Source organism: Pseudophryne corroboree, chromosome 3, assembly GCF_028390025.1.
Source record: "Pseudophryne corroboree isolate aPseCor3 chromosome 3, aPseCor3.hap2, whole genome shotgun sequence".
In the NCBI taxonomy this organism is placed as follows: Eukaryota; Metazoa; Chordata; class Amphibia; order Anura; family Myobatrachidae; genus Pseudophryne; species Pseudophryne corroboree.
This window is the reverse complement of record NC_086446.1, coordinates 120,095,316-120,110,515: the sequence shown is the minus strand read 5'-3', so window position 1 is coordinate 120,110,515 and position 15,200 is coordinate 120,095,316. Positions and strand designations below refer to the sequence as shown.

The 15,200-nt window shown below is 47.4% G+C and overlaps 1 protein-coding gene across 1 annotated transcript in view; it reads right to left on the bottom strand.

The window, feature by feature from the left end:
* Positions 1-15,200, bottom strand: part of LOC135057526 (uncharacterized) — a 197,328-nt gene that overhangs the window by 48,130 nt on the left and 133,998 nt on the right. Inside the window, exon 4 of the mRNA XM_063963380.1 lies at positions 13,184-13,240. Coding sequence (XP_063819450.1) covers positions 13,184-13,240 — 57 coding nt within the window. The remainder of the gene's footprint in view (positions 1-13,183; positions 13,241-15,200) is intronic.

The window sequence follows — 15,200 nt, the reverse complement described above, 5'->3', positions numbered from 1 at the left end:
TAGTTCCCAATGGGAAAACAGATGCATCAGGAGCCACACCCGTCAGGAACATTGCCATGTATTGCCCGTTCACTAGAATGGAATTGAGGACCATAGTGTCTGAATTCCCAGACCCCAGAAAAGATTTAGTGGCAAGCCAAAAATACATCAGGGATCTAGGAAACACTTTAGAGCCCAATAATAAGGATTGGCAGATAGTGCTAAGAGCTTGCTTACCTTCCAATGTCGACTCAGTTAAATTCTTGGCTGATTGTGGACTAGATAAAGATGTACCGCTTACAGATGTGTACGACCAGGATAATGTAAAAAGGATAAATTTACAGCTAAAGGAGTATTTCCCAGCCGTTGTTAAATGGAATAAAATATTTTCCATTAAGCAAAAGGAGTCCGAAACGGCAGCAGAATATTTCCACCGGGCACTATCAGAAATGGCAAAATACACTGGTATAGAAGACATTAAGACCAACCCAAACCATCGAGAAGTAGCAGTATCTGTACTGATGGATGGTTTGAAAGAAACATTAAAAGCTAGGGTACAGACCACACAACCATGTTGGCGAGGTCTGTCAGTGTCCACCTTGAGAGAGGCTGCTGTTGATCACGACAAAAACATCACTAGACACAGGGAGTCGCAAAGTGATAAGTTGATGTCCGTAAGTATACAGGCGCTGACCACAAGGCAGCCTGCGTATGTACCACTGAATCCTGTGGGTAAGGCAAGTGTAATAACATGTTTTTCTTGTAACAGACCGGGACACTTTGCACGAGAATGTAGAACAAAGAATGTACAAAGATCTTTTCAACCCCCTAGACAACAACACAACACACGACATTGGGAGCAGGGTCCACAGAGGCGGAGTTTTGAGCCACATACAGGGGAAACAAAAAAGATATCCCCCGAACAGAGACTGGCAGGCCTCTGGTAGTTCCCAGCTAACTCCCCCACAAGTAGTTGCTGCCAATGGGATTCAGGGAGGTCAGCATACCCAATAGGGGTGTGGCCACACCTGTAATCTGCAGCCAGTTAAATTGATTGCCAGTCTTGGAAGCGAACCAGAGATTGCAATCAATGTAGCTGGTAAAACTTTAAACTTTCTTGTAGACACAGGGGCGGCCAAGTCAGTGATAAATTCGACAGTGGGCATGAGAACCACTGGTAGGACAATTCCAGCCATGGGAGTAACAGGAGTAGTCCAGCACTACCCTGTTAGCAAACCAGCCGAGATTACAATAGGGCCTTTGCATACCAAGCATTCCTTTTTGCTGGCTGCATCGGCACCAACTAATCTCCTGGGGAGAGACTTACTATGTAAAATGGGTTGCGTCATTTATTGTACTCCTGAAGGTGTATTCTTGGACATTCCTGAGAATCACGCTCAGGAGGTACGAGACATGTTAGACTCCCCATCAAAATTAATGTCACATTCCATTATGACAAATAGGAACCCATCCCAAGTAGAAGAGATGACATCTCAGATACCAGAGTCACTTTGGACAAAAGATGGACAGGACACTGGATTAATGGCAAACGTAGCTCCAGTAGTTGTACAAGTAAAAGATGGTAGGATAGCTCCAAAAATCCCACAGTATCCTCTGAAGCCAGAGGTGGAGTTAGGAGTTTTCCCAGTAATAGAACGCTTGCTGCAACAGGGCATTCTGGTAAGAACGTCCAGCACAGCCAATAGTCCCATCTTCCCTGTTAAAAAGAGTGGGGGGAGGGGTTACAGGCTAGTGCAGGATCTAAGGGGGATTAACAAAATAGTTGAGAATCAGTTCCCCGTAGTGCCTAATCCAGCTGTCATCCTAATGCAAATTCCTCCCACTGCCAAATTTTTCACTGTTATTGACCTCTGCTCCGCTTTCTTTTCGGTACCTCTGCACCCTGACAGCCAATATTTGTTTGCATTCACATACAGAGGAGTCCAATACACGTGGACTCGGCTACCCCAAGGTTTCATAGATAGTCCAAGTATATTTTCTCAGGCTTTGCATGATTGTTTACAGTCTTTCCAACCAGACAGTGGATCAGTATTGATACAGTATGTGGACGATTTATTACTGTGTTCAGATTCACTGGAAGCATCTCTGAAGGATACGAAACAGCTCCTGTTTCATCTTTCAGACACAGGTCACAAGGTTTCCAAAGACAAGTTACAATTATGCCAAACTAAGGTAAAATATTTGGGACACTGTCTAACACAAGGACTGAGACACCTGACCGCTGATAGAATCCAAGCCATTAGAGACATGACACTGCCACAAACCCAGCAACAGATCAGGACGTTTTTAGGAATGTGTGGGTATTGCCGTAATTGGATCCCAGGGTTTTCCATATTGGCGTTACCTTTGCAGGAAATGGTCTCTTCAAACAAACCTGACCGGATTTCGCATACAGACGAATCCGAAACAGCATTTGAGAGACTCAAACAGTGCCTAACGCAGGCACCAGCACTAGGTATGCCAGACTATGGGAAACCCTTTGAACTATACGGAACAGAAAGTGCTGGGTGCGCAGCAGGTGTACTAACCCAAAAACACGGTGACGCCAGCAGGCCAGTCGCATACTACAGCGCCCAGCTAGACACGGTAGCGCGATCCCTCCCCACATGCTTGCGTAGCGTTGCGGCGATAGCATTGCTAGTGACAAAAAGCGAAGATGTCGTGCTAGGCCACAACCTCACAATCCATACACCACATGCGGTATCTGCCTTATTGAATTCTGCCCAAACCAGACACGTCTCATCTGCAAGGTTTACAAGATGGGAATTGGCATTAATGGCCCCAGTAAACATCACCATAAGGAGATGCAGCGCATTAAATCCTGCAACTTTTCTCCCAGGTGTGCCTGGTCAGGCACAAAGGGTGGAAGGTGAGAGTGATGGGGAAGGAGGATTTAATGCAAAGGGAGATACACATGATTGTATGGAATATTTGACCCAAAATTTTACCGCAAGGCCTGACATCAGTGACAACCCACTGGAAGATGCAGAACTAACGTTCTACACGGACGGTAGTTGTCATAGACAGTCAGACTCGGGAGACTTGTGTACTGGATACGCAGTCGTAGATGACCAAGGCACCATAGAAGCGGAACCGCTAGGCCCACCTCACTCAGCCCAGGTTGCTGAACTGGTCGCCCTAACCAGAGCATGTGAATTGGCTAAGGGTAAGTCAGCCAATATCTACACCGATTCTAGATACGCCTTCGGGGTAGTACATGATTTCGGAGCGCTATGGCGTCTCAGAAATTTCATGACGGCAGCTGGTACACCAATAGCGCATGCAGCGTATATAAAAAGGCTTCTAACAGCGATACAGGAACCCGACAGAGTGGCTGTTATCAAATGTAAAGCACATACATATAGCCAAGACCCAGTATCCCTTGGTAACAGCCGAGCAGACGAAGCCGCAAAGCTTGCAGCTGCTACCCCCATACAGACAGACACCACACAACTGATGGTATTTAATACCATCAACACACAAAAGTTGTGTGAGATGCAGAATTTGTGTTCCACACAGGAAAGAGCAGTCTGGAAGGCAAAGGGATATGGCCAGGAGTCCTCAGGGCTCTGGACGGATGGACATGGTAAACCAGTGGCCCCCAGGGCATACCTTCCATGTCTGGCTGAAGCAGCTCACGGGCTGACTCATCTAGGCAAGGAGGGGATGTGCAAATTGGTAAGAGCATACTGGTGCGCCCCAGGATTCTCCTCTCATGCGAGTAAAAGAGCAATGTCATGCCTTACCTGTCTGAGAAAGAATATTGGAAAAGCAATACCTACAGAACCATCCCATATCCCACCTGCCGGCGGCCCTTTCCAGGTAATACAAATCGACTTCATTCAATTACCCCCATGTCGAAATTTGAAATATGTACTTGTCTGTATAGATGTTTTCTCGAATTGGGTCGAAGCTTTCCCAGCAGCTACAAATACCGCTATGTTTACAGCTAAGAAAATTGTGCAGGAATTTGTATGTAGATATGGTATCCCTAGAATCATTGAAAGTGATAGGGGTACCCATTTTACAGGTGATGTCTTTCAAGGAATGTGTAAGTTGATGGGAATTGATAGCAAGCTGCACACTCCGTACCGTCCACAGGCGAGCGCGAAGGTCGAAAGAGTGAACAGCACTATTAAAAATAAATTGAGTAAAGTAATGGCAGAGACAGGATTGACGTGGCCAGAAGCTTTACCCATTGTTTTGTATAGCATCAGAACCACTCCCAGGTCCCCTCTTAATCTGTCTCCTTTTGAAATCTTGTTTGGTCGACAACCGCATGTCATGATTAACCCTCAGGATGATTTGAAATGTAACAATGAAGTAACTGTAAAGTACTTGATTAACATGAGTAAGCAGTTGAGGAATCAAAATGATAATCTGAAGTTGGTGATTCCTGATTTACCAGATAGTAATTGTCATGACATTGAACCTGGGGATTATGTAATGATACGAAATTTTCTACGCTCAGGTTGTCTTATTGATAGATGGGAAGGACCATACCAGGTCTTATTGACTAGCACCACAGCATTGAAGGTGGCTGAGAGAGAGACTTGGGTCCATTCATCCCACTGCAAAAAGGTTGCTGATCCAGAGAAGTCCCGTGATAAGGAACAGACGGTAGAGGTTGTATCACTGGAGTGTCTGTTCCAGGAGGACTGAGGCGGCACCTGAGCCTTGAAGACCGAAAGCAGTTGTCGACTCCCTTCTCCCTTTTATTGTTTTCCTCCACTTCCCATCCCCTCTTCCTTGAAATTTCTTTTTCCCCCTTCTCATTCTTCTCTATTTCCTCCTCAAAGATGGACTTGCCCCAAGAGACTGTGATCCGGATTTTGATGTTAACCATGATGTTGACCAGAGCAGTCTGTTCCGGCGAGAGTACCATAGAGGTCGAGAGAGGATCTGGAATGGGTTCCGATTATGATGATGGAGGCGTAGTTTTCCAAGATCAACCAAACCAACAAGCAAAGGCGAGTATCAGAAAACGATCCGATAGAAGAAATTGTGATGGATTGTTAGCTGAAGAAAATTGTATCTGTAGGCTCTGTGATAATCTGGTTGAAGATGGATGCATAAAGAAATGCCAATCTAGTTTTAATATCCATATGGACCGGCATCCATTGAGTGACTATCACTCCTTAGTGGGTAACGTGTTAAACCAAACAGATTGTTGGGTATGCTCTCAAGTACCTCAGGGTCACAGCAAATCAGGGCTAGTACCATTTCCTTTAACGTTAGGGGAGGTACTTGAGCTAAATGGTGGGAGACCGGTGGACCGGAGGTTTAATATCTCCAGCCCTCCTAGTTTGAAGCTCCACCAATACCATGTGGATAGGTCCCTCTTATGTTTCAATATCTCCAATCCCAGAAAACCGGGAAATTGGGAAGTGTCATGGAGCAACCTTACCATGACCTTTTCACACAGAGCAGATAGAATGCCTACAGATACAGAGCTGGTACGCCACATAGCCAGTAGAGGAAAATCTTTTCGGTATCGATATACCTTAGGAAATAGGATTACTAGAGTTGGAGAGGTATCACCAGGATACTGTGCACATATCGTACAAACTGATACGTGCATTAAGCAGATGGAAGAATTAGGGTCAGGAGATTTCACCTGGAAGGTTTGTAACATGGTCATGTCCTTCTCCGTCCCATATGTTCTCCCCGATGACGCATATTTCATATGCGGGAGAAAGGCGTACAAGTGGCTTGCCCCAAACTCTGAAGGATTGTGTTATATTGGAAAAGTATTGCCTGAAGTGATGACTGTAACACATGACAAAATGAAGGACATACACCGTGGTGCCCAAGCTCCTTATACTCACACTCATTACGAGCACCGAGTTAAAAGACAACTGTCAGAAAGGTTAGAGCATCCGGCCTCCGATCTTATCCATGAATCCACCGGGATTCAGGTTCTGGTAGCGTTAGATTTCACTCGCACCGCTCGAGGAGTGATGAATTATAGATACATTTCCGCACTCGCCAATTTGTTAGATAATATCACTGAAATGTATGATGACACGTTTAGATACACTGGAAGAGAACTTCAAGCTTATAAAACAGAACTAGTTCAGCATAGGATGGTTCTTAATTATCTTACAGCAGTAACAGGCGGATATTGTGTTACATTGGCAACACAGTACGGCATAAAGTGTTGCACTTATATCACGAATAGCACCGAGGATCCGGTAGAGGTCATAGACCAAAAGATGGACGATATTCTCCAATTGAAGTGGGAATTTCGTCGAAAACACAATCTCACCCTTGCTGCTGTAGGTAATGAGCTGACTGGTTGGGTGTCATGGTTGAACCCGCGAAATTGGTTCTCCGGTTTGGGGGACTGGGCTCAAGGAGTCATAATGGATGTTGGAAAGGTTCTACTATGTATCTTGGGTGTCGTTATATCGATTGGATTGATATTTAGATGCGGGCAGGCTTTAATGAGGTGCAAACAAAGTACAAGAGTGATGAGCTTGAGGAGCGAGGAAACTGTAATTAACCTGGATTTGATTTATGACCCAATGATAGAAACCAGGATGGGATGAAAATGCGATTATACGGTCCGTTTCTTTCACCTGTTTTTCTGCTTTTCTCCAAGATACAAAGACCCCCTTGGACGAGGAAGTTGACGAGACGCTATACAGACAACAGACAAGCACCAAAGATGAAGTTTTGACAACCTATGATATGGACACTTGATGAACTTTGCCATGGATCCCCAGTTTCCCTAGTACTTTTAAACTCACGCTAGCCCAACATTTTTTTGTAAATCTGATGGCTCAGACAAAGCTATTTGCTCATGCCCAAGGAGCAATACAGCGCAAAGAAGACGACTCTCAACAGATACCGAACACAACTTCGACGACAGATGTACATTTCCCTGACATAGAATATCATTGCATTTTCCATAAGTGTTCTTTATCTTCATCTCTACAACCCTCAGGTAATGACACACATAGACGATAGGGAATACAGGCACAGATATCAGCAACCACATACCTCCCCCATTCATGTATCATCAACTAAAATGTGCTCCCCATTTTGTTCAAAATCCGAAAAGAGCTCGGTAAAGTTTGACAGCCCATCCACAGACCTGTACCACAGGATAAGAAGGAATTCAAATGTATACTTCGCAATACCTCGAAGCTTGATGTACAACACGTACGGCACGATGATACATGACCCCCCAAACATGGATTCATACACACATGCTTCTGCTATCTCACTAGGTCATACCCTCTTCACACCTTCTCCTCTCTCCTCCCTTACCCAACCATGGAAATCAATTAACCCCTGACTTGCATTTTTTCTCCTTAAATGTTTTGTGGCAGTTATTATTGACTGCCAAAGGGTGGACTGTCAAAGTCAGAAAAATGTCTCTATGCACGTTGCCATATTTGCACCGCACACTGGTCCGTGCTGCGCATGCGTACGCTCTCCCGTGAAGGCGCATACCCGCAATAGCGTGCACTCGCAGGCGCGGTATGCGTATTTACGGTAGAGTTTATGTAGTCGTAGCGTGCGACTCATTCGTTACATATTTTCACAATTAATGTAGTTTATAGATCATGATCCCTTTGATAGTTTCTGAAAGTTTGGTTAATATAGAAGGTCCCTGTTTAAAGTAATCCCTCTTTGTATCGTACGAAGGGTCTAACAAGACTCATACAGCAGTGTTTGGTACCCATCGGAAGAGTATTTAATTAGCAATATTCCGGTGTTGGTTTGGAGCGTATTAATCGCTCGTGCGAATAGTTATGGACATAAGAAGTTTATGTCCATTTCTACTATTTACTCATACTCAGGTATGCGGCGGGAAACCTAGTTCCCCACCCACCTGAGCTGTTTGAAATCGTCACAGCCCACCTGTATGAATCAACCTATGACCTTTTGTTGTGATACAGGGTCGAATTCCTTCATCCAATGGACAATGGGATTGTAGGGACTATGAGATTGCATTGTGTGTGGGGCATAAATAGGCAAGCCGACCACATCCAGCTCTCACTCTTCAACGGTTCTCATTGCTGAAAATCGGGTGCTGGATGTCCAGGCGCATGCGATCGTTTACCCTTGTGCGTAAGTTTCTCTCCGTAATCATTGTCTTTCTGTGAGCCAATTTCTCTCATCTCTCTCTCTCTCTCTCTCTTTCCCTTCTCTTTCTCTCGTATCTCCCCTAGACTAGTATTGTATTGTATTAGATAGTATTGTATTTTGGTTAGGAAGTCTTTGTTATATTGTAGTGTATCATTTGTACTGTTATCCCCTTTTTACAAGTATACTAGATATAATACAGTTAATAGGCTTTGGACCCTAAACCAGTATCTGTGTATTTCCTATAGTGTTAAGTGTTCACTTGAGCGTCGGTGACGCTCAAGCAGCTTTGTAGTTAGTCAGGTTACACAAGGTTGCACTTACACCCTGTATTCACATTAAGGTATTCCGTGTATTTCATTGGTATAAGGTTTAGACATAAAGGTATAGCGTTGTGAGCGTCTGCGCCGCTGGTGATCTCCTCGTGGTCTCGAGCGTCCGCTACGCCATAGCGAATCATTACTCTAGTCATAGCCAATAACGTGTCCTGTGATCGCTGGGCCGTGAGCGAACATGACGCTTGAGCGTCTCGCCTACGGCTGAGCGATCGTTACGCAACTAGCGTACCATTACGGTACTTCTTAAGTAAACAGCGTACAGTGTTCTTAGCTTCATAAAGGGTTGTTTATACGACAAGGGAATTTAGCATTGTCAGTGTTCAAGTCTTTTAAATTTAAGATGGGTCTCACCGAACCGTTCGGTTTCGGTACCACAAACATTGTGGAGTAGTAACCCTTTCCTTGCTGAAGGAGGGGTACCTTGACAATCACTTTCTGTGAATATAGTTTTTGAATAGCCACCAACACTGCCTCCCTGGCAGAGGGAGTTGCCGGCAAGGCAGATTTTAGGAAACGGCGGGGGGGAGACGTCTCGAATTCCAGCCTGTACCCCTGAGATACTACTTGAAGGACCCAGGGATCCACTTGTGAGAGAGCCCACTGTGTGCTGAAAAACCTGAGACGTGCCCCCACCGTTCCCGGTTCCGCCTGAGCAGCCCCAGCGTCATGCTGTGGACTTACCGGACGCAGGGGAGGACTTCTGCTCCTGGGAACTAGCTGTGTGCTGCAGCTTTTTCCCCCTTCCTCTGCCCCTCGGCAGAAAGGATGAGCCTCTAGCCCTCTTATTTTTCTGGGGCTGAAAGGACTGTACCTGATAATACGGTGCTTTCTTTTGCTGTGGGGTAGCCTGTGGCAAAAAAAAGTCGATTTCCCAGCAGTAGCTGTGGAAACGAGGTCTGAAAGACCTTCCCCAAAAAGTTCCACCCCTTTATAGGGTAAAACTTCCATGTGCCGCTTGGAGTCGGCATCACCTGACCATTGCCTAGTCCATAACCCCCGTCTGGCGGCAATGGACATAGCGCTTATTTTTGATGCCAGCCGGCAGATATCCCTCTGTGCATCACGCATGTATAAGACCGCGTCTTTTATATGGTCAATCGTTAGCAAAATATTGTCCCTATCCATGGTATCAATGTTTTCCGACAGGGAGTCTGACCACGCAGCAGCAGCACTGCACATCCAAGCTGATGCAATAGCGGGTCTCAATATAATGCCAGTGTGTGTGTATATAGCTTTTAGGGTACTTTCCTGCTTTCTATCAGCAGGTTCTTTTAGGGCGGCCGTGTCCGGAGACGGTAGTGCCACCTTCTTTGATAAGCGTGTCAGCGCTTTATCTACCCTAGGGGGTGTTTCCCAGCGTGACCTATCCTCTGGCGGGAAAGGGTACGCAGCCATTAACCGTTTAGAAATGATCAATTTCTTATCTGGGGAAGTCCACGCTTCCTCACACACCTCATTTAATTCGTCAGATGCAGGAAAAACTACTGGTAGTTTCTTCTCACCAAACATAATACCCTTTTTTGTGGTACCAGGGGTATCATCAGAAATGTGTAAAACATTTTTCATTGCCTCAATCATGTAACGGGTGGATCTATTGGAGGGTACACTCGTCTCATCATCGTCGACACTGGAGTCGGTATCCGTGTCGACATCTGTATCTGTCATCTGAGGTAGCGGGCGTTTTATAGCCCCTGATGACATTTGAGACGCTTGGACAGGCACAAGCTGAGTAGCCGGCTGTCCTATGTCGTCAAACCTTTTATGTAAGGAGCTGACACTGTCACGTAATTCCTTCCATAAGTCCATCCACACTGGTGTCGACCCCACAGGGGGTGACATCACATTCACAGGCATTTGCTCCGCCTCCACATCATTATCCTCATCATACATGTCGACACAGCAGTACCGACACCCAGCAGACACACAGGGAATGCTCTTACAGAGGACAGGACCCCACAAAGCCCTTTGGGGAGACAGAGGGAGAGTATGCCAGCACACACCAGGGCGCTATATAACACAGGGATATCACCTATACAGAGTGTTTTCCCTTATAGCTGCCTATATAATATACACTGCTCAAAAAAATAAAGGGAACACTAAAATAACACATCCTACATCTGAATGAATGAAATATTCTTATTAAATACTTTGTTCTTTACATAGTTGAATGTGCTGACAACACAATCACACAAAAATTATCAATGGAAATCAAATTTATTAACCAATGGAGGTCTGGATTTGGAGTCACCCTCAAAATTAAAGTGGAAAAACACACTACAGGCTGATCCAACTTTGATGTAATGTCCTTAAAACAAGTCAAAATGAGGCTCAGTAGTGTGTGTGGCCTCCTCATGCCTGTATGACCTCCCTACAACGCCTGGGCATGCTCCTGATGAGGTGGCGGATGGTCTCCTGAGGGATCTCCTCCCAGACCTGGACTAAAGCATCTGCCAACTCCTGGACAGTCTGTGGTGCAACGTGGCATTGGTGGATGGAGCGAGACATGATGTCCCAGATGTGCTCAAATGGATTCAGGTCTGGGGAACGGGCGGGCCAGTCCATAGCATCAATGCCTTCATCTTGCAGGAACTGCTGACACATTCCAGCCACATGAGGTCTAGCATTGTCTTGCATTAGGAAGAACCCAGGGCCAACCGCACCAGCATATGGTCTCACAAGGGGTCTGAGGATCTCATCTCGGTACCTAATGGCAGTCAGGCTACCTCTGGCGAGCACATGGAGGGCTGTGCGGCCCCCCAAAGAAATGCCACCCACACCATTACTGACCCACTGCCAAACCAGTCATGCTGGAGGATGTTGCAGGCAGCAGAACATTCTCCTTGGCATCTCCAGACTCTGTCACGTCTGTCACATGTGCTCAGTGAGAACCTGCTTTCATCTGTGAAGAGCACAGGGCGCCAGTGGCGAATTTGCCCATCTTGGTGTTCTCTGGCAAATGCCAAACGTCCTGCACGGTGTTGGGCTGTAAGCACAACCCCCACCTGTGGGCGTCGGGCCCTCATACCACCCTCATGGAGTCTGTTTCTGATCGTTTGAGTAGACACATGCACATTTGTGGCTTGCTGGAGGTCATTTTGCAGGGCTCTGGCAGTGCTCCTCCTGTTCCTCCTTGCACAAAGGCGGAGGTAGCAGTCCTGCTGCTGGGTTGTTGCCCTCCTACGGCCTCCTCCACGTCTCCTGATGTACTGGCCTGTCTCCTGGTAGCGCCTCCATGCTCTGGACACTACGATGACAGACACAGCAAACCTTCTTGCCACAGCTCGCATTGGTGTGCCATCCTGGATGAGCTGCACTACCTGAGCCACTTGTGTGGGTTGTAGGGAGGTCATACAGGCACATGGAGGCCACACACACTACTGAGCCTCATTTTGACTTGTTTTAAGGACATTACATCAAAGTTGGATCAGCCTGTAGTGTGTTTTTCCACTTTAATTTTGAGGGTGACTCCAAATCCAGACCTCCATGGGTTAATACATTTGATTTCCATTGATAATTTTTGTGTAATTTTGTTGCCAGCACATTCAACTATGTAAAGAACAAAGTATTTAATAAGAATATTTCATTCATTCAGATGTAGGATGTGTTATTTTAGTGTTCCCTTTATTTTTTTGAGCAGTGTATATACTGCGCCTAAATTGTGCCCCCCCTCTCCTTTTTACCCTTTCTGTAGTGCAGGACTGCAGGGGAGAGCCAGGGAGCTTCCTTCCAGCGGAGCTGTGAGGGAAAAATGGCGCCAGTGTGCTGAGAGAGATGGCTCCGCCCCTTTTTCGGCGGGCTTTCTCCCGCTATTTTATCGTTTCTGGCAGGGGTTAATATACACCTATATAGCCCCTGAGGCTATATATGGTGTTCATTTTGCCAGCCAAGGTGTTAATATTGCTGCTCAGGGCGCCCCCCCCCAGCGCCCTGCACCCATCAGTGACCGCAGTGTGTGGTGTGCATGAGGAGCAATGGCGCACAGCTGCAGTGCTGTGCGCTACCTTGGAGAAGACAGAAGTCTTCAGCCGCCGATTTTCCGGACCACCTTCTTGCTTCTGGCGCTGTAAGGGGGACGGCGGCGCAGCTCCGGGAACGGACGACGAGGTCGGGTCCTGTGTGCGATACCTCTGGAGCTAATGGTGTCCAGTAGCCTAAGAAGCCCAAGCTACCACCACTTAGGTAGGTTCGCTTCTTCTCCCCTTAGTCCCTCGATGCAGTGAGCCTGTTGCCAGCAGGTCTCACTGAAAATAAAAAACCTAACATATGCTTTCTTTCTAGGAGCTCAGGAGAGCCCCTAGTGTGCATCCAGCTCAGCCGGGCACAGAAATCTAACTGAGGCTTGGAGGAGGGTCATAGGGGGAGGAGCCAGTGCACACCAGATAGTCCTAAATCTTTCTTTAGATGTGCCCAGTCTCCTGCGGAGCCGTCTATTCCCCATGGTCCTTACGGAGTTCCCAGCATCCACTAGGACGTCAGAGAAAAGGCAAATAGATACACTTACATTAATGTTGTAACTGCATTCAATGCACCATTGTCAAAAGGCACACATAGGGGCAGATGTATTAAGCCTGGAGAAGTGATAAAGCAGTGATAAGTGGAAGGTGATAACGCACCAGCCAATCAGCTCCTAACTGTTAATTTACATATTGGAGCTGATTGGCTGGTGCATTATCACCTTGCACTTATCGCTGCTTTATCACTTCTCCAGACTTAATACATCTGCCCCTATAGTGATAGCCTGTACTCACCAGCTTGAAAGAGGGTACAGCTTGAGCCGCAACAGCCAGAAATCCTGAAATGATCAACTGCAAAGTACACAGTAATATACAAGTCAATCATAAGCAACTTTAATAGGAATGGAATATCTTCAGTTAACCTTGCACATAAAACCAACAGAATAAATGACTATGGGGGAGATTTATCAGATCCTGAAGAGAGAGTAAGTGGATAAGTGTGCCTGCGACTAGGACAGGGGTGGGCAATTATTTCAGCTGGGGGGCCGCTTAACACTTCCAGCGAATATTCGAGGGCCACACACAAAATACTCAAAAAGAGATCCCTTTTTACACATTACGGCAGACAGCGTGCCCTTTTTACACATTACGGCAGACACCGTGCCCTTTTTACACATTACGGCAGACAGCGTCCCCCTTTTTACACATTACGACAGACAGCGTCCCCTTTTTACAGATTATGACAGACAGCACCCCCAATTTTATAATTACGGCAGACAGCGCCCCCGTTTTTATACATTACGGCAGACAGCTTCCCCGTTTTTATACATTACGGCAGACAGCGCCCCCGTTTTTACACATTACGGCAGACAGCACCCTCGTTTTTACACATTACGGCAGACAGCGCCCCCGTTTTTACACATTACGGCAGACAGCATCCCCTTTTTACACATTACGGCAGACAGCGCCCCCGTTTTTATACATTACGGCAGACAGCGTCCCCGTTTTTATACATTACGGCAGACAGTGCCCCCGTTTTTACACATTACGGCAGACAGCACCCCCGTTTTTACACATTACGGCAGACAGCGCCCCCGTTTTTACACATTACGGCAGACAGCGCCCCCGTTTTTACACATTACGGCAGACAGTCCCTACCCCCCTTTCCCCACCCTCCCCTAGCCCTATATAGCAGTCCTTACCCTCCCCCCCCCCCCCCCCCCCCCTAAACCCATATAACCGTTTTTAACTCCCCTCCCCTGAACTTATATGGCAGTTTTAGCTTTATCCAGGTCAGGGGGTTTACCTATTTGTCAGTGGCAGACGATCCCCGCTGTCTGATGGTCCGCGCTGCTGCTGCTGCCGCCGCTTCTTCTCCCCGCTGGCCGCCGCTTCTTCTCCCCGCTGGCCGCCGTTTCTTCTCCCCACTGGCCTCCGCAGTGCTCCCCACTGGCCGCTTCTGCTCCGAGTCCTCACTGCAGTGCCCGCCCATCGCCGCCCCCCGTGACGCGCAGCGCCGCCCAGCGCATGATAGAGGAAATCCCGGTCAGCTGACCCTGTGACGTGACCGGGATTTCCTCAGCGGTGCCGCGTCTGAGAGTAGTGCAATGACAAGCGGCCTGTAGGGCCTCTTGTCATTGCACTCTGGTGGGGCACAGTGGGCCAGGCAGGATCGGTCCGCGGGCCGCATCCGGCCTGCGGGCCGCATGTTGCCCACCCCTAGACTAGGATGTGTGCATGCCTCTAAGTACATGCGCCCATAGGAATTCATGGTCGCTGTATTAAGGCGCAGCTCAGCAAACTAAGGTGCACACGTGCCTTGACGTGGGGCATGCTGGATCAGTATGGCTACATCTGTATGTGCCAGTATCCCTGGACAGGTATTTAAAAAAAAAAACTTTATGTCCCCTATACCTCATTCAAATTGCACAAATAACCCGGTATCGACCTGGTATATTGCCGGATCGACATGGGTCACTGTGTGATGTGAAGGGGGCCATGGAGAATTCCCGGGTCGCCTGAACTGGTTATTCAACCCGGGTTATAAGAATGGTTATTCCAGGGTTAAATATCGGTTCAGTGACAGTGTGAACGGGTTGCTGGGTCGATTCGACCCGGGACCCGTTCACTACATAGGGAGAGGCGACACGGAGATGAGCAATCTCCCAGCGCCGCCTCCGCCCCGATACCGGCTCCACCCCCTGCCACTATGGCAACCCGACCCGGCATATTGCCAGGTCGGAAAGCCAGACCTTTGGGTCCAATGCCGGGTGCCACCCAGGAAGGACCCGTTTCCAATTCCCGGGTGGGT